The following is an 18,661-nucleotide window of genomic DNA, read 5'->3' on the forward strand; positions in this document are numbered from 1 at the left end:
TATCAGGAGACCTGCTCCTTCTGGGAACCTAGTGACACCTCATCCACACTCAAAACAGGTGAGCACCTGCCAGTAGGACTCACCTCCTGCCCCGGTCCCCAGCACGGTCAGAACTCTGCTCCATGGCAGCTAGGACAGGGAGAGCATATCACCCCCTAACCCCCGCACCCCAACACACACGTCCTCTCCACTTCCAGGGAGAGAGCCCACCACAGCTGAATCCCCTCAGGCTGCACACCCGGGAGTCATCAAGGCCCCCTCCTCCGACTCAGTTAACCTAGAAACCCAAGCGCTGAGGACTAACACGGGGGAAAGTGCACCGCAATATAAGGATTCACAACCTTGGTCTTCCCTGGGAGGAGGCTGCGGACCAGGGCAACCTGTGCACATCCCAAACTGTGTCCATTCCTGGACCCTACCCCTTCCCCCAACACACACACACACACACACACACACACACGACTGCTATATACAGCATTTACTGTGCTCCTGTATAGGCCAGCCCAGCCCTGTGCTGAGCATTTACACAACAGTATCACCTGTAATTTTCACAATAACCCCGTGATTGCCCCTATTTTCCTAAGTGGCCGAGAATCAGAGCATGAAATAACCTTCCTAGGGCCAGGGTTGCAACCCAGATCCTCTAGGGGCCCTAACCACTACGCTCCTGTCACGGGCCACCACCCGAGTCCCTGTCCCCATCACCACACGCGGCGGCATCCAAGAGCGCTTCCCCGGAGAACTGCGTGGAGACAGCCCCAAGCCCCCCCCCCCCCCCAGGAAAGGCGAGCCCCTAACGCCTCTGCCCTTTCTCCAGCTGCCGCTCCACCTGTCACACAAGCTCAGAGGGCCGGCCCTCGCGCACCCTCACTCACTGCAGATGGAAGCGCGCGATCTTTCTGGGGCCAGTTTACTAACATAGGACGCGAGTCCTTTCTGCTGAAATTACACTGCAAATTGATTTAATGCTAGAAGGACTTCCCTGGAGGTCCAGTGGTTAAGATTCCACGCTCCCAATGCAGGGGCGCAGGTTCCATCCCTGGTCAGGGAACTAAGATCCCACATGCGGGGGACTGGGGGTGGGCAAAAAAAAAAAAAGTTTATGCTAGAAAATGGCCAGCTTATGGGCACAAGTCTGAACATGATCCCACTAGACTGCGTGCCCCCTTTCAGACAGGAATTTGTCTCCGTCATAGGGGGACCTGGGGCATCCCAGCAGGTGAAGACGCCCACCTCCACTACCTCCCCCATCTTCCCCCACCCCCGGGCGCAAGCCCCACCCAGGAAGGGAGGGACCTCCCTGCTCTCAAGGAAGCCGCAGTAAGGAAAGTAGGGCGGCCGGCAGGCATGGAAGGCGGTGCGCGCATGCGTGCGGGGCAGAGGCCCACCCCCTCCCCGAAGTACCCAGGCTGTGCGGAGAGGCGTCTGGGACCTGCTGGAGGAAAAGCTGCCAGTTGTGTCCCGTAAGTCAGGCAACACCGGGGACCCCCACCCCCACCCCGACCCAGCCAAGCTGCGGATACCTGAGCGCACCGCACCCCTCCCATCACACTCTGCTGCTTTTCTCCTATGCTGTGTTTTTTGTTTTACAAAAATATATGTAAAAGTATGCTGATTAGTGAAGGAACACGATAGAATGCTCACTCCAACACAGTTTGATAATATTTAGCACCCTCCAAATAAAAAAACAAGAAAACAATTTAAATACCCAAACAGATGATGGATTAAATAAATTATGGTACATCTAGTAGGTGGAATAGTATGCAGCCTTTAAAAATGATGTTTTCAAATAATATTTAGTGATGTGGGGAAATGTTCACAATAAAATGTTGACAGAAAAATAATATCTGGCACACAGTGAGCTCTCAAAAAATGTTAGTAATTATCACAAAATGGTATGTTAATGAATAATACAATTTTAAATTAGTAAACTGTGTATGTATCTAATGCAAAAGAAAAATAGTGAAACAAATTCCAACAGCAATTATCTCTGGGATATAAGACGATGAATGATTTTTTTGCTTTTTCCCTTTTTTGGTTATTTAAAAATTTGGTGCAGTTAGTATAATTTTAGGCTGCAGAAGAAAAAGGGTCACGTTATATTAATTAAAAAAAAAAAAACCATGGTCCACTCTCTAGGGCAGGGGTCCCCCAACCCCCTGGGATCTAATGCCTGATGATCTGAGGTGGAGCTGATGTAATAATAATAGAAATAAAGTGCACAATAACTGTAATGTGCTTGAGTCATACTGAAACCATCCCCCCTCCCCGGTCCTTGGAAAAATTGTCTTCCACGAAAACAGTCCCTGGTGCCAAAAATGCTGGGGACCGCTGCAGTAGAGGACAAAACAGAGTCTGTTTCTGCCCTCCTGGATTTCCATTTTAGTGAGGGAGACACAATAAATGAGTAAATAAAACGATTACCAATTGTGATAAGAACCACAATGGAAATAAGGGGCTGAAACAGAAAATTAGGGAGGAGGGCATCCAAATCTGAGCCAGGGTAGCCTCTCTTGGGGAGGAGGTACCAGTGGGAGTGTCTGCACACAGCTGGAACTATAAAATAGGAGATCTCTCACTGAGGTACCCCTATGCCCTGGCTTCCAGCTCCTGCATGCCCCCGACTCTAAAGAGGCAGCCCCCTGGGGTGGTGGGTGGAGAAGGAGCCAGGACTAAGCAGGGAAGGGTGAGGGGCTGCACACCCAGACCCTTGAGGAGGGAGTGGGGAGCTGCCACAGAGACCCTAGGGGACGAGCCCAAGACATGTGAGAGGCAAAGTGGGGGCAGGTAACTCAGGCTGCAACCTGCAGCCTTGAGTGTGCAGACAGTTTTTGAAATTCAGATGTTGCCACTATGCGCCCTGTGACCGTGACAGAGTACGTATCCCATCTGTAAAATGGGATAATAGTACCTGGCACAGAGGGGTGTGGAGGTGTTAGTACAGAATGATTTCTGGTACATACTGAGCACTCAACACATGTTAGTGATAACAGCGATTATAATAACTACAGAACGTTTATGTACCAGACCTGGTCTGGGTCGCGGGGATCCTGTAGAAACAGGGAAAAGTCCCTGCTCTTGTGGAGCTCTCATTTTAGCAGGGAAGGTAAACAATAAACAGATAAGCCAAAATAATGAGTCAGGATTTCAGAGGGTGATAGCTACAAAGATAAGGAATAAAATAGGAAGGAGTAGAAACAAGATATCCTGAGACAGAGAGTAGTCAGGGAGTGTTTCTCTGCCCTGAGACCTGAATGAGGGGAAACAGAGGAGGGAGACGAACAAGTTTTCCAGGTAGAGGGTGCAGCTTGTGCAAAGGCCCTGTGACAGGAAAGAGCTTGGCAAGTTCACGGGAAAGAAAGCCAGTGTGACTGGGGTGCTGTCTGAGGCTGGTGGGGCTTTGGAGACCAGGGTGAGAAGGTTTATTTTGCTGCAATAGCACACAACTGATGGGATTTTTTTGAGGATTTGATTTTTAATGAGATTATTCTGTGTATTAAATGGACTGGAAGGGACAGGAAGAGAAGCAAGGAGACCTGTTGTGGTTTGATGGGGCCAGAGACCAGTTAGGAGACAGGTGATGGGGACCTGGGCTAAAGCTGCAGAAGCAGGATAGTGAAAGATGGCCGAATGGAGGATATATTTAGAGGTGAGGACTGTTAGAACAAGCCGGTGAACCAGATATAGGAAGTGACAGAAAGGGGGGAATCAAGGATGAGCCCCAGGGTTTTGATGCCAATTAAGCGCCAGTTACTAAAACGTAGAAGACCAGGAGCCAGTTGGGAGGAGACCAAGAATTCAGGTTTTCAGGTCACAATTCGGATTTTCAGGTCACATTTAAGGTGCCTATTTAACCTCCAAGAGGGGGAGCCTATCAGCTGGATATATGAACCTGGGTCTCTGAGGGAAGTCAGGGTTGGGGCGGGTGTGGGAGTCCTGGACCCTCCCACATGCAGAGAACAGGAGGAGGAAGGGACCCGGGGGCATAAGAAGATGCGGGGTGTGATGTCAGGAGCCCAGGTAGAAGGTTTCAGGGAGGAGGGGAGTCGTCGGCCCAGCTCCTGAGAGGTCACGGGGATGAGGGGTGAAGGCCCCACCGGGGCGGTTGGAGGGGGACCAGAAGTGAGCAAGCAGAGCCGGCAAGGGCTGGGAGTGCTTTCAAGTTTTGCTGTAAAGTAGAGCAGAGAAGCAGGGCATCTGGATGGGGGTCAAGGGACAGTATGCGTGTGTGAGATGATGGGTGGCATTAAGGAGATGCCTGGGGAGAAACGGAGAAGACAGAGGGAGCTATGGCCCGAGCAGGAGGGCAGAGTGGGATTCAGAGCCAGGTGGAGGGAGGTGGCGCAGCAGAGCAGGTCAGCTCCCTCTCGAGACAGGCAAGAGGGGTGGGCTGGGGGAGGGAGGACAGGAGATAACAGAAGTCCTCACACTGGGCCAGGCAGGACCTCAGTGATGGATTAAGGCTCACGTAGCTGTTACATGAGCCAAGTCAGGGCCAGGCAAGGGATGGATGCCTCGTGAGAGATCAGGGTATATTTCTCTATGCTGGTGTCTTTCCTTCCTCCGATGGAGTGGGGGCCTTGTGATTCCATCAGAGGCGAAGCTTCTCAGAGGCTTCCCTCCCTCCAGCCAAGTGCACTGACCTTGGCTAAAGCCCTGGGCTCAGGGGGGCTGCATGGTGGCGCATCCCACGGGCAGGGCCCCTCCCCGCCCAGCGCCCATGCTGTACCCACGCTGGGGTTGGGGGTAGGGCACCCGAGGCCACATGCTTGACCACAAGACAAAACCCAGGTTTCCAAAGAGAAGACCCAGGCTCAGGATGGGTAGCTGACCTGCCCGAGGCCACACAGGATCCAGATCCGTGGGTTCTGAATGGTGGTCTTTCTTCTGAGACAGTTCAGGGCACCGGGGGCTTCGGGGTCGAGAGTGAGGGGTTGGCAGTGTCGCTCTCTGAGGTTTGAATCCATCTCTGGAAACTGCTGTGAGCTGTCCACCTCTCAGAGGCCTTCGCCCCCAAGCCCCCAGGCACTTCCAACCCAGCCGCACCCCCTCCTAGGATCCTAGCTGAGGGGAGGAAAAGGTACACTGAGGTGAGTGGGCCATGGCCTTTTAAGGTGCGTTGGAACTTCAGAGAAAGGGAGTTTTGGGCTGATGCCAGGAGACTGTCCAAGGGGAGCCCCGTGCCCCTTGCACGTGACTTCCCCTCGTCCCCATCTCCAACATACAGTTTCTTCCCCTCACTGCAGCCCCTCCTCCAACACCCACATCCCCCAGGAATTACACCCGGTGCCCACACCTGCACCTCTGGCCCTGCTGCTTATGGCTTTGGCTCCCCCAACCAGCCAGCGCCCGCAGGCAGCCTCTTCTCTCCCTCCTTCCTCTATTCCACCCCAGATCCACTGAGTCAAACATGGTGAGCCCAGGGAAGGTTCTCTTGAACCAGCCAGCCTGGGCCTGGTGGTGTGTGGCATCTCCTCCCCGCCTGGGGCAGACCCACCTGGGCAGTCGACCCTGTCACTCCGCATCTATCTTGACTCCTGCCCAGCCCTGACCCTTCCCTGTCTTTCCCAACCCCTCTACCATCAAGTGACACCTGATTTAAACCCAGGAACTTCACAGGATGGTTTTTATTAATGAAATGGCCCCAGCAGCTCCCTGCCATAAGCTCTAGCCAGACCTCCCACCCTCAGCTCTGACGATGCTGGGGTGCTCAGCCTTGGCTCTCAGAGCCAGAGGACACCGAAGATACCCTCCCATTTCTCCTTAGGCTTGGAGCTAGAGTCTCAGGGATTCAGTCCGAATTCCACCCCCCACCATGCTTCCTCCAGGCCGGCACTCCAGGTGAGCTAATTTTCAAAACTTAGTGACCAAATAGTGTTGCTTCCACCTCTGGCTTCTCGCTACAGATTTTTAGCTTCTCACACACACAAAGTGTCTTGAGTCTTTACTTCCCCACTGAGATTAACACATTTCTGAATTGGTCAAACTAAAGACTACATTTGTTTCTTTCTGAACTGAGAGTCTCAGAGCTGAAGATACACTGTTGGCTGACCTTTGGGAGGAAATCAGGCAAATATGTCAGGAGCCAACCAAAATGTTCATCTACTTTGTCCCAGTAAGTCTCATTTCTGGTAATGTTATCTTAAAGAAAAAAATACAAAATATAGGGGGGAAAAGCCAACACATAAAGATATTTATTGCAGCTCTATTTATAGCTAAAATAAAATGCATATATATAGAAACAAACATCCAACAAGAAAATGCCATGCAGCCATTTTTTAAAAAAGAATTCTACATCAACATTGAAAAATATTGAGAAAAAAGTAGGATAACAGTTAAATATACATTTACAATTTTGTAAAGAAAATAAAAAGTGCCCATGAAAAAAAAGCCTGTTATTTTCCTTTTTCTCAAATTTCCCCCTTATAATTTCTTTCAAAGCTGCCAGCAAAGTGGTGCAGTCCTAAACCTCCCCCGAAATCTGCTGTAGGAAAGAAACCTTGAATAACCCTCCCTGAAGACAAGAAATCATTGGCGGTATCTGCTTGGCACTTAGGAAATGGAAATGCAGCATGGAATGCCAGGGGTCTTAGAGAGGAGATGTGATGGGAAAAGCCCAGTTCTTCTACGTGTTCAGATCAGTCTCTTAGATGGGACAACAGGGAACTAGTAACTGCCAGGCAAAGAGTCACGAGGACAAAGGGGACATCACGTGTGAACGGGCTCTTCCAACCGCAAGGCACCGTCCACTTGCAAGATAGTGCTGAGGAGGGGTGGGTCAGCCAGAAGAACCCAGACTTGGGGTCTCAAGGAAGGTCAGCAGGAGCCCCAGTGGCTGTCCAGCGCCTCTTAACTGACCAGGGCTTCACTGTACTCAGGGCAGCCCTTGTACTGCTGGCCAGTAGTGAAAAAGGATCTTCTTATGCTGAGCTGAAATAGACAGACTTCGGCCGACTGGCCCCACTTCCGCCTGCCACGTGGAACTGCCCCAAATCACCCCAGCCCCTTGGGCTCTCCCTGTCATTGTCTGCACCATTCTCTAAATTCTCCCTTTTTTGGGGCCAAACACCTGTGTCTCCCAGGGTCCCTTGCACCGTCTAGACAGTCCACCACCCGGCTGCTCTCCTCTGGATGCCCTTGTGTTTTGGAGAAACCCCACACAGAGAGGAACGGTGCCCATAACCAAAGCCCTCCAGCTTGTCGGACACAGGCACAAGGCCCACTCCTCTCCCGGCTCTAGTCTGAAAATTTCTATAGCTTAGCCTTGGACAGAATCTGCTCTTCCTGCAACCTTGCCTCACTCTAACTTATCTTTGAGCTTCCAGTCAACCAAACCACCCTTTTTTGCACCCAGTTTACAGTCCCTATTGGATGTTCATGCAGGTGATGTTTTTAAAGGGAGGAACTGCACTGTCTAGACCCAATGCTAGGACCTCCCGGGTTTGGGCACTTAACCCCTCTGAAGAAGGCTGCCAACAGTCATGTCAGGGGAAAGGAGACGCAAGACAAAAGGACATTATTACGGTGCTTTTTCCGTTTTTCTTTTTTGCACAAAAACAGTCCATTTATTCAAGTGTTCTCCAGCACAAGTACATTAGAAAGGAGCTTTATTATATTCTTCTGGGCACAAAAAAAAAAAAAAAAAAGAAAAAGAAAAAAGAAAAAAAAGTGATGAAGGCGGAACTGACAGACTTTCTACATCTGCTGTACGCACTGACCTCTTTATAATTATTTCATAACAGCTATGTCACGAGCATCACTTACACAGAGATACAACAGAACACCAGGGCATGGGGGTGGGGACCCGTGCAGGGCCCTTTCAACTTGCCCCTCCCCGATGTCCCAGAACCAGACTGTGAAATGTACATTATTATTGTCAATAAATAGAGAAGCAACCCTAAAAAAAATACAGTGGTGAAAGGATGCTGGAACCAGGGAGAAAAAAAAAAAAAAACACAACAACAAAGAGTCAGAAGAGGAACTGAAGAGAAAGGAAAGAGGGTTGGGAAGGGAAGGGTCTGGGGAGTTAAGTCCTGCATTTAGCTGCGTGGAATGTGCAGTAAAAGTGCTCTCCCGCCGGGGTCAAAGCGAAATCGTCTGTAACAGTAAAAGTTATTACCAAATCAGCTACGGAGTTTATTCTTCAGTATGAATACATGATTTCCCACAAATAAGTAAGCACCCGCTACTTCAATGCCTCAGCTAAAACACATGAAATCGCTCATTTAGTTTTCAAGTACAAAGTTAAAATGCCTTTTTAATAATAATATATCAGAGTAAAATAATAGTCTCTTTTAAACTCCACTACAAGAAAACAAAACAAACAGTCATTGTCCAGACAGCAGACTTAATTTAACAATATATATTTTTAATAAAATGTTTTAGCACCTTGTTGAGTCACCTCCTCCCTCTGCGGATTCTAAGGAATTTCGGCATTTTTGTGGTTGGTTGGATTCTAGGGCTGTGCAACCAAATCAGTCTGTGAAGTGGAATGGGACTCAGGTGATGCTTTCGGATCCCTGCTCATGTCCTCAGGCCCAGGGCTGGAGGCCGTGAGACTGGAGGTTGAGAAAGCCGCCCTCCCATGCCCCTGGGGGGAGTTTTCCAGTTACTGGAGTTACAGGAATCTGCGGGCCTCCGTTCGGGCAATTCAGCCAGTCCCGACTAGCAAAGGACCTTCCATCCTTGTCCTCACTGCTTCTGACCTGCTTGTTTCTCCCTCTCCCCAGACTCCACTGCTGAGAATCAGCGATAAACAACCAAAGGCCCACTCAGCCGGGCCTCGGGAACACACCGGTGCAAGAGGGGCTACGCTCGCTTCCTAAAGACCCCAGCCTTCCTTTACCAAAACGTAAAGATTCGAGAGCTTCTGCTAGAACAGTGGAGTCCATCCCTTGATATACATCTATTCTCTTTCCTCTTAGATCCTCCAAACACTTGTGGTTGATCCCTGCCTCAGCAAGGAGTGGCCGGGAGAGCCATTCCAGCTCCACGCCATCCCTCCAGAGGTGGAGGAAAGAGGGCAGGACAACTCCAGTGTCATCTCGAATCACAAGCGCTGGGAGGGTCCAGACTAGACCACGCCCGATGACAAATTCAGATTCCTCATCTCCTGGGATCAAAACGGGGCCTGGCTAGAAACCCAGCTCTCACCAGCATCTTGGCTCTGCTGCTACCCCGACCACAGGCAACGACCAGCCCTCATCAGATCACAGTGCGAGGCAGGACCCACGGCCCTAACCCTGCAAGTTTCCTGAAAACGACGCCTCTGAAAAATACCAGTGCCAAAGCCTCTCTGCCCCAAGCAGGACAGCGCCAGGAATTCAAAAGCACCTCCAAGATCCACTTTATGTATACTGATGTCATCAGAGAGATGAAGACTAAGAACATTCCCCAGATGGCTCTGCTGAAACAGTCCTTCCCTTGCTCCTGTTACAGACCTTCCTGTGCTGGAGACCGTGGGCTATTCCCATCTAATTCCCATCCCATCAATTCAGGCTTCCCCAGAATTGCCAGCTATGCAGGAAGTAAGGGGAGCCGGCCCTCATCAGACCAGTTCAATGTCCACCACCAGCCTTTCTTCCTGCTGGGTCTGCCTGTCCCAATCTGCACTCTAGCGACTCACCAAAAACCCACAGGCATCTTCGCCAGCCGCCACTCCCAGGCCCGTCTCAAAAGCAAAGCGGTCCTGCGTGCTCTTTTGGGAAGTTTGCTTTCTAGAATGTTCAATAGCAGGAAGGTACTGGGGTCTAGAAAGAAAAACAGACAGTGGCACACCTGGGTTGCCATCACTGACTGCAAGACCCCACGGGTCCTGTGCTCCTCGGTCGGCTCCTGGGAAAGGCAGGCAGCGCCAGCCAGCTTGAGGCCCACGGGGCTCAGCGGCACTGGCTGGAGACGAGCTTCCTCCTCGGGCAGGCGACCCAGGGCCCTGCGCCCTGCCGAGCCCCAGCTACCTACCCCGGCAAGAGGCACAGGTCCCTCTGGCACCTGCAGCAAGTAGGGGGGCATCATCCTCAGTCCCTAGAAACCCTCGTTTCCAGGAATTTGTAAATTGGCCTGCTCTTCAGAAAGAAAACCCCACTGGGAACATACTCCAGGATTCTCCCTAGGCCTTCTTGGTTTCTCCCGCTGCACTGCCTCTACCCTGAGCCTCAACGCACAGCAAGTGCCAAGATCCCCCACCTGCATCCCCGCGCGACCTCACCTCAGCCTGTCCAAGCACAGCTCCCCTTTAGAAGGTGACCTGACCACTGTCCCCAGGAGCACCCCCAGAGTTGGGAGTCAACTGTGGACAGCACCCTGGTGTGGCCAAGTTGGCACATCCCCAAGGTCCCCTGCACCCTACCAAGTTCTACTATGGGACCAAGACCACGGGTGTGGCTGGAAGAAAAGCTGGTGATCGTTAACTCTCGTCCCTGCGAGGGTGCATCTGGCCCTTTCTGGGGCCCAGTCAGGTGGCCAGACTGCACAAAACAGGTTATCAGCCACAGCAAACAAGCTGGCCGGCCCACGCTGACCCCTCAGGCTCACCACATCCTTGGCTACCAAGTTTCTTCCCCACACCAAGCCCCTGGGTAGAGCTTGGGCCACTGGGAAAAGCAAACTCCTGCACACAAGCAGTGGACAAAAGGCCTCGGAGAGCCAGAAGTCTGTCTGCAGAGGAAGAGACTCTGCCCTGACACTGGGGCTGGGAAGACCTTAGCGTTGGCCGCCAGGGGAGGGAGCACCTTGGACTGCCTGCGGCAGCCCTCCTCCCCCAGCCCTCCGGAGCAGTGCTGGTGGGCTCTGGGCCGGGAAGATGGAGCCTGGCTGGAGGGGGTGGGGTGAGCACCACAGTTCGGTACAGACTCCAACGAGGGAAGGGCCGAGGGCTTCCCCCACAGCTGCTCCAGCCCCGTGGGAGCCCACCATCACCACCTGGCATCACGGCACAGAGCTGGCAGGAAGCAACTGGGTATCATCTTAAAAACCAATCTGACAGGAAATGAGTAGCCTGGGGTGCGGGACTAAGCACCCCTAAAAGGAGTGGGAGACCGCGGCCACCAGCTGTGAGCTTACTCCTGAGCAATGAGCATGGGACTCAAAGCCTGGTTTAGTTTTGTCACCAATTACTAATTTGCTTTATTCAAAAGATGAGGTTCACTGTCCCCTTTTTTTCCAATGGAAGCCCCCTGGCCAAGACAGCCCTGGACGTCAGTTTCGTTTTGGTCGGGGGAGAATAGGTAGGGGGAGTTGAGGGCTGACTGGACTGGTGCCTAGGGTTGCAGGTCAGTGTCACAGGTTGCTAACAGAAGAGTCTTTTGACATCACCAGGGGCAAAAGAGATAGAACGCTACCTGCTAGAGGAGAGCACCTGCTAAAAGAAAACCTCCTCCTTTTCCTGCCTTCAGCACCTAGCAACTTCTGGGATTGACAGTCTACCTGCAATCAGGGCAACAGAGGTAAAGAGCTGCAGGGCCGACTCTGCAAAGTCCTGAATCCTGGGGAGAAGAGCGCTGGGAGCTCCCTGGTTGTGTGTGTGTCTGTGTGTGTGTGTGTGTGTGTGTCTGTGTGCACGCGCATTCGTTACGCGTCGGTATAGAAACATGTTCCTGTGTGTGCGTGTGGGATTGACTGATTGGTGTGGGGCCTGTCTGCAGTGGGGCCCGAGACTCAGCATTCTGAGCCTCCTTCCCCCGCTCCCCACTACAAAATATTTCTTATACATGACCCTATCTATGTATTTATATAGCGCCTATCACCGTAGGCCCTATCTTTCTAGGGATGCGAACGTGGGACCATGTGCTTGACAGCACACCTCCCAGCCCTGCCAGTCCCAGGAGGTGCCATTCCCCCCTCCCATTATAAAATATATATCTCTATATGCCACATTATCTACACCCCATCTACCCAGGCAGGCATCTGCCCATTGGGCCCTCACCCTGGAGCCACACATGCCGTCCCTGCCTACAGCCAACACCAGGCTGCCTGCCTCGCCGGGAAGCGGAACCAAGTGTCGTGCACTTGGGGCTCCAGGTGCTGCTGACTCGAGGTAAGAGCACAGCTATCATCAGACCAAGTACTAGAAAAGAAATACACACCACTCCAATCACACACGCGAGGAGAGAGATGCCTGGTCCTCCCTCCAGCCCTGACACACGGGACTCGAGAGGAGGGAAGCAGAAGAGAAGAGGGACGCGCCCGGAAGGCCGGCCTCGGGGACCCCCTGGCCGACGCCCAGCTGTCGCAGCGCCCGGTGGCCCACCTGGCCCGAGGGGTGGGGAGCCAGGGCACCAGGGCCACCACTAACTTAGAAGCACCCTGCTCCCCGCACCTTGGTTTGAAACCTAAAGGGAGGGGGGGTTGGGTTTTTGTTTTCTTAAAGAAAATCTGAAAACAAACATAATTATAACCAGAACCATAAGAATAATTATAACAAAAGGTGTCATCAGCCTCCCAGTATAAAACTGCAGCCTTTGGAGATGACCAAAAACATCACATTCCAGGGGCCGGAAGCCGCCTTGTGCACAGAGGGTGGATGGTGGGGGCCTCATAAAAGAACACACAAAAAGCGACTTAGACAGGAAAGCACCAGTACGTTTTGTATGTTTTTTTATTTGCTCCAGGTGGGGTCTGAACTGTCACTTGCCCGCACTCTGGATTTTTTTCTGACCCCACCGCAAGGAGCCCTCAAATCGGCTAATGTGAGAAATTGGGAATGAAGACCCCTCATCCTGCCATCTTGCCGAGGGAGTCTCCTTTTCGAAAAAAATCAAAAGGTTATCTCATGAGCCTGGATGGATCCCACTCTCAGCTTTCCACGGTCCCGACCACTGAATTTCACCCCCTTTTTTGGCAGGGAGAAACAGGAGAACGCTGTTCCCCAATTCTCCTCCTTCACCTTGTTAAACACCAAGGGGAAATAAAAAAACCCCACCACGGTAACGGTTCACCTCCAAGCTGTCTCCCTTTCTCCATCCTTGGTTAAAACCCTTTGCACATAAGGCAACGTGGAAGCTGATGTTTTTACTCATCTCGCTGTTGTAAAGCACCATTATGAAGTCGGGTTGTACAGTAGTTAACAGTACCTTTTATATATATATCTCATATCTATCATATATATATAAACTGTAAACAAGAGGTAACAGCGGCTTCTAGAAACTGATTTTCTTCAAGGTTTCCTGTGTGGTAGGCACCTGAATACTGTATAAAAGGGTCTTGTGTGGTATTCTCGTCTCTCTGCTGCTAGTTGGGTTGTGTTTTGCATGACCAGGAATGGTGCTGGCAAGACAGCTCAGTGGCTGGGAGGGAACTCTGCCGCCTGAGTGTCTGTTTTCTATCCTCTGCTTGTGCTCCTATCTGATCAGGCTAGAGACAACAACAAAAAAAAAGATACATAGTAAAAAAACAAACAAAAAAAAAACAAAAAAAAAAAAACAAAAAAAACCCCCAATATATAGATTTCTATAGAATTTCCTTCTCTCCCATCTTTCCTCTGCAAGGTATGTTACTATTTTTTGTTACTGATTTGTTTTTTTTTTTGCTGCAATAAACCCTCTTGTTTCAGTTACAGCAAGAAACAAAAACCCAAACAAACAGAAAACCCCTCTGAAAAGAGTAGAAAACAAAAGGTTTGACCGAAAAAAAGGGGGTGGGAGGGTGGGGAGGGAGCTTGGTTTTGTTTTTAAATAGGACTGAAGATTAACATTGAAAAAATCAGGAGATGATGTCCAACCCTTTTTACAAGGCAAAGCCTTCCGGTATTTCTGCCTCTGTGGGGGTTTTTTTTTTTTGTTTTAAATTCCTTTTCCTCTTCTGGGTGCTGATACTTCTCTCCATCCTCACGTTCTTGGTATTTTGTTGTGTTTTGTGTTTTTTGTTTGTTTGTTTAAACTTTGTTTCACTACCTCGGTTTGCCCTCACGTCCCTTACACACAAGCAAAATATTCCTTCAGCGGAGCGAAGAGGTGGCGGATGACGGGCACGCTCCACGACCGGCCCAGCAGTCTCTGCCTCGCCAAGCGGCTCATGTTGGAGACGTCGGTATAGTGGACAGGGAAGCCAAACACCCTGGGGAGAAGAGGCAGAGAGGGAGAGGGCAGGAGTCAGCGCCAGCCTGGGCAATTCTGTGTCCTTAATAACCTGTTCGAGACTCAGGCGCCCGGCTACTCTCTGTGGGTCTGAAGGTATGTTAAGATGATCACTGCCTAGAGATTTCCCACACAGTAGAAACAGAGTTAGTATTTGTGAGAAACACCTCCAGGACACGCTCCACCTGAAATTGAGACCCACAGTGGGTATCTCAACTCTGTATATAATAAAAATACATCCCTGGTATCTCCTCCCGCAGAGAACGGAAGACTCTGCAAGGGGGCCAAACTCTTGCCTGATGTCAGGAGTTCCTACTTGCTCTGGTTGTTTGTGTAAATGGTCTTTTTGTCTGGCTAAATGGCAGTTACCCCAAGAATGAGGAATCTAGCCCAAGTCCAATCTGTACCAAAGCAGGGTGCTGAGGCTGTAAGGCCCACCTGGGCCCACACTGTCCTGGTTTGCAAAGCACATAACATCAGCAAGTGTGAAGCAGGGAAGCGCCTGCAGCTGCAGTGCTTCCTTGGAGCTCAGAAGGACCGCTGGGAGCCGAGGCACCGGGGGTTGATTCCTAGGCGCCCCTTACTTTAAACCAGCCTTACAACGCACAGGAGTCCTCCCCCAGGAATCTGCCATGTCGGGAAATGCTTGGGAAAACCCACTGCTCACGGGGTATCTGCAGGGGATCCGAGCCTGATGCAGAGGCAGAGGTCCCTCCCACACCCTCCTGCCCGACACCAGCATGAGTGGGTACCTTTCCATTTCAGTGCACCATAAGATGTCCTCTTTCTCATTCATGAAGACGGGGAAATGCTGGTCTTTGCCCTGCTTTATGGAGTTCGACCTAGTAGTAATGGTCCTCACTTTGCTGAACTAGAAGACGAGGAGAGGAAAAGAGAAGTGAGCACTCATCTCCTCCTGCCAGGCACCTGCCAAGGACTGGCGCGTCCAAAGGTGACAAGGTCTGGTCCATCCGGGGGCCGGGGTCAGGCTCCAGTCGTGAGCCTCCACAGACCCCACTGCCCTGCTCTTCTTCCTACACTGAGGTCACCCGGCCATCCTCAGTCCAATCCCACTGGCCAAGGGCTTGACCGACAGCAGCTTGAGCCACTGTCCTTCGTAAGTCTCCTAAGAATTGTTTTTTCCCAGGGGTAGTGACTTACAGGCAAAAGGATGCCAAATTACTCAGGGGCGCAAAGATACCCCTGGGGTGCCAGCAGTCCCAGGAGGTTTCTCCAGAGAGAAATGGAGCTTCCACATCACAGGAGAAGCTCTGCTCTGAAGGCTCGTGCAATAGGTCCTGGCTCAATCATTCAAAAGCCGTAGCAGACGCAGGGACCTTGGCAAAGACGTCTTAGTGTCTGCCTCCCACAGGACCAGTGGGCGAGCTCAGCACGGGAGGGCTGCAGGCAGCAAGGATTCCTGACCTCTCCCCCAGCCCTCCAGGCTTTCCCCCCTGACCCTTCCGCTCTGGCCAACTGCATGCACAACCCCCTCAGTTGCATCCTCTGCAGGCGGGACACAGCCCTGGTGCTGCTCCAGCCCATCCTGCCCTTCTCCTTACCCCCAGCAGAGGGCTTTGATGCTGGGGCTAACCTTGGCTATTCTGCCGTGCTCCAGACACTCCTGCAGCTCCAGCTTATCATTCACAGTGGATGCCAACGGCCTAGAAGGCAGAAGAGAGAGAGTAACAACAGAAACCAGGACAATGGCAGGGATGCACCCAGGGCCCTGACCCAGCAGCCATCTGACTCACATGGGGAAATTAAAGAGGACCCCGTCACCCATGTGCATTGTAACCCCCTTCAAACTCCCCAAAACACATGCAACATACACTGCAGCCACTCACAGACACAAGTCCACTAAGCATTTAATCCTTAAAGGTAAATTCAAAAGTGGTCTCAAACTACAAATAAACAGACAACGCCTGCCCAGACGGGGAAAAGCCCAATTATTTTTAAACCTGTTACTTAAAAATAGACTGAGTCTTAAAAAGTACCCATCACAAAGCAAGCTTTGGCATGACAGAATGTTCTGTATTTCGACTACGGTGATGGTTACATGGGTCTGTACACTGGATGAAATTCATCAAACTGTACACCTTAAACATACAGTTAGTTAACTAGACAAATTCTGCACAGTCCCCGGAAGGCTAAAATTTTGTGACACAGAACGTGTCACTTCTCAGAAGGCAGACCAGATCACTAAATATCACCTTCGCTGCTGGCCTTTTCTGACATTTAGGATTACTCAATAAAGGTTTCACATAGCGGTCCACCGTCTCTGCATGGGAACCACCCCAGGGCCCATGGTCAAATCGCGCCTCCAGGCTCCTCCCTGTTTATGCACATATACACTCGACTTGGTCCCTCACGGCACCTCTGCGCCTCCTGGAAGCTCAGAGTTCTAGAATTTTCGAGTTGGAAGAAGCATGTAAGAACAATCCCCCCAAGGTCTGTCAGGGTACACTGAGTTACTGGCTCCATAAAAATACTGGACTACAGGGCTTCCCTGGTGGCGCAGTGGTTGAGAGTCTGCCTGCTGATGCAGGAGACACGGGTTCGTGCCCTGGTCTGGGAAGGTCCCACATGCTGCGGAGTGGCTGGGCCCGTGAGCCATGGCCGCTGAGCCTGCGCGTCCGGAGCCTGTGCTCCGCAACGGGGGAGGCCACGGCAGTGAGAGGCCCGCGCACCGCAAAAATAAATAAATAAAAATAAAAACACTGGACTACATAAGCCAGTCCGCTTTTCCAATATGCACAGACATCCATCCTGGGAACATTACGGAGACACTGAGACAGTTTTCAGGTCAGCTGCCCACTGACCCATCTCCTTCCCAGCCAACAAGCCCTCGCAAAAGATGGCAGCTTTGCCAAACAGGTATGAGACTGGGGAAGTTCCTAAAACTTCATGCTACTGGCAGAGAGGCAGATTAGATGACTGAGGCCAGGTTAAATGACGTTCCCAATTTATAGGTATACCAAGGAGGCTTAAAATCCACACTCAAAACATGCTGCAAAATATTTCTTTCCGTAATAGATATCTAGATTAGGTGGATCTCCCTCTGCTTTTGAACCACTAACTCTCAACCAGAATTCCCTTCTCCACAAAGGCCTTTTTATAGTACGATTATTACGCTAAAGAAATGAAATTTTCTTCACTCCTGGACATTAAAATCTGTGTGTAACCTCAACGAAGAGCATCCTTCCAAAAAAAAAGGACTTGAAGCCAACAAAGTATGTGGATAATAAGTGGAGCAGGGCCCTCTAAGCTGCAAGGTGCCTGCTGCTTCGAGATGCTCTCTCCTGGAGCCGGATGTGGCCCAGCTGTGGGCACCACTCTCTTTCCCATCCCCAAACACAACCTCCACAGCTTTACCTCAGGGGACTAGGGACCAGCTGACTCTAGACACATCACCAACGGAGGAGAACCAACCATATAACTCAGCAGCACGATGAGTCCTCTTCTGTGTCAAGAGTGTGCTTTTTAAAGGTCCCATTTGGGACCACTAGTCCTTGGTTTCTCAGGCAAGTATTTTCTACACCTGACTCCCCTTCTTCCTCAAGGAAAAGGAAACAAAGAAGAACACGGCAGAGCAGCAAGCTGGTCAGCAGGGGAGGCTGGCCCCCTCCTCGGGCCGTCATCCTGCCTGCAGACACCCACCCGCGGCCACCCGGGCACGGAGCTCTCACCAACCTGTTCATACCAGGAAGGTTCCCCCAGAAGTAGCGGGCCCTGTGTGCAGCTGACACTTCTTTGGCATCAATCATCACAGGGTTGGACTATAAAGCAGGAGAGAGGTTAAAGATGAGTGAGAGAGAAATGTAAGAGTGCCAGGAAATTTGCTCGTTTAGAGCCTCAAAGGCTCTTACTTCTCTCTCAAGAGGCCACACTGGGAGAGCCTGAAGCCCCCAGGAAAAGCTGGAATTAAACCCAGCTACATTCCACATGCTCCCACTGGAACAGCCTAGACCCGCACAGTCCACACTGCGACGATGGAAATGTTTTATCTGCACTGTTCCATGTAGTGACCACTAGCCCACCAGCTGCAGATGGCGGAGTACTTGAGAGGAGGCTGGTGTGACTGAGGAATTTTAATGTCAATTTAAATACCACACATGGCAGATGCCCACCACACTGGACCACACAGCTCCAGCTCACCCGGAGGCTTTGAGAAAGCAAGTTCCAATGAGTGTGGATGTGTTCACTGTAGTACGTCCGCATTATGAGCCAAACACACCAGCTTGAGGTGTTTGCCCCCAAGACTCAGGAGCACAGGCTCGGGCTCCCAGACTGCCCGCCCCGAGAAGGACTCTGGCTGCAGAAACCCTCTCTGCACAGCCCAAACCAGGCTCAGCCAAGTTGGGACCCACATAATGGGAAACAGAAACTGAGATAAGCTTTGTTTTCTTCCCAGGTGCCATAAAGCATCTGTCACGGTGCCAGGGAGCGAGGACAAGCCATTCTGGTTGGGAAAATTGATTCTGGGATCTCAAAGGCTCCCCCAGGGAAACACTACACAGACCCCCAAGCCCAGGAGTTTGACACTCCACCCTGTTTACAACAGTCAGGTCCTCCAAGTGCTGAGGCCC

At 51.3% G+C, this 18,661-nt stretch overlaps 1 protein-coding gene across 3 annotated transcripts in view; it reads right to left on the reverse strand.

The window, feature by feature from the left end:
• Positions 1-7,568: 7,568 nt before the first annotated feature.
• DNMT3A (DNA methyltransferase 3 alpha) overlaps positions 7,569-18,661 on the reverse strand; it is a 106,750-nt gene continuing 95,657 nt past the window's right edge. For all 3 annotated transcript variants that reach the window (XM_060117986.1, XM_060117987.1, XM_060117988.1), the window contains 4 exons: positions 17,766-17,851; positions 15,667-15,736; positions 14,825-14,943; positions 7,569-14,052 (listed from right to left, as the gene is read on the reverse strand). In XM_060117986.1, coding sequence (XP_059973969.1) covers positions 13,911-14,052; positions 14,825-14,943; positions 15,667-15,736; positions 17,766-17,851 — 417 coding nt within the window. In that variant the 3' untranslated portion in view covers positions 7,569-13,910. The remainder of the gene's footprint in view (positions 14,053-14,824; positions 14,944-15,666; positions 15,737-17,765; positions 17,852-18,661) is intronic.

Source organism: Mesoplodon densirostris, chromosome 14, assembly GCF_025265405.1.
Source record: "Mesoplodon densirostris isolate mMesDen1 chromosome 14, mMesDen1 primary haplotype, whole genome shotgun sequence".
Lineage (NCBI taxonomy): Eukaryota > Metazoa > Chordata > Mammalia > Artiodactyla > Ziphiidae > Mesoplodon > Mesoplodon densirostris.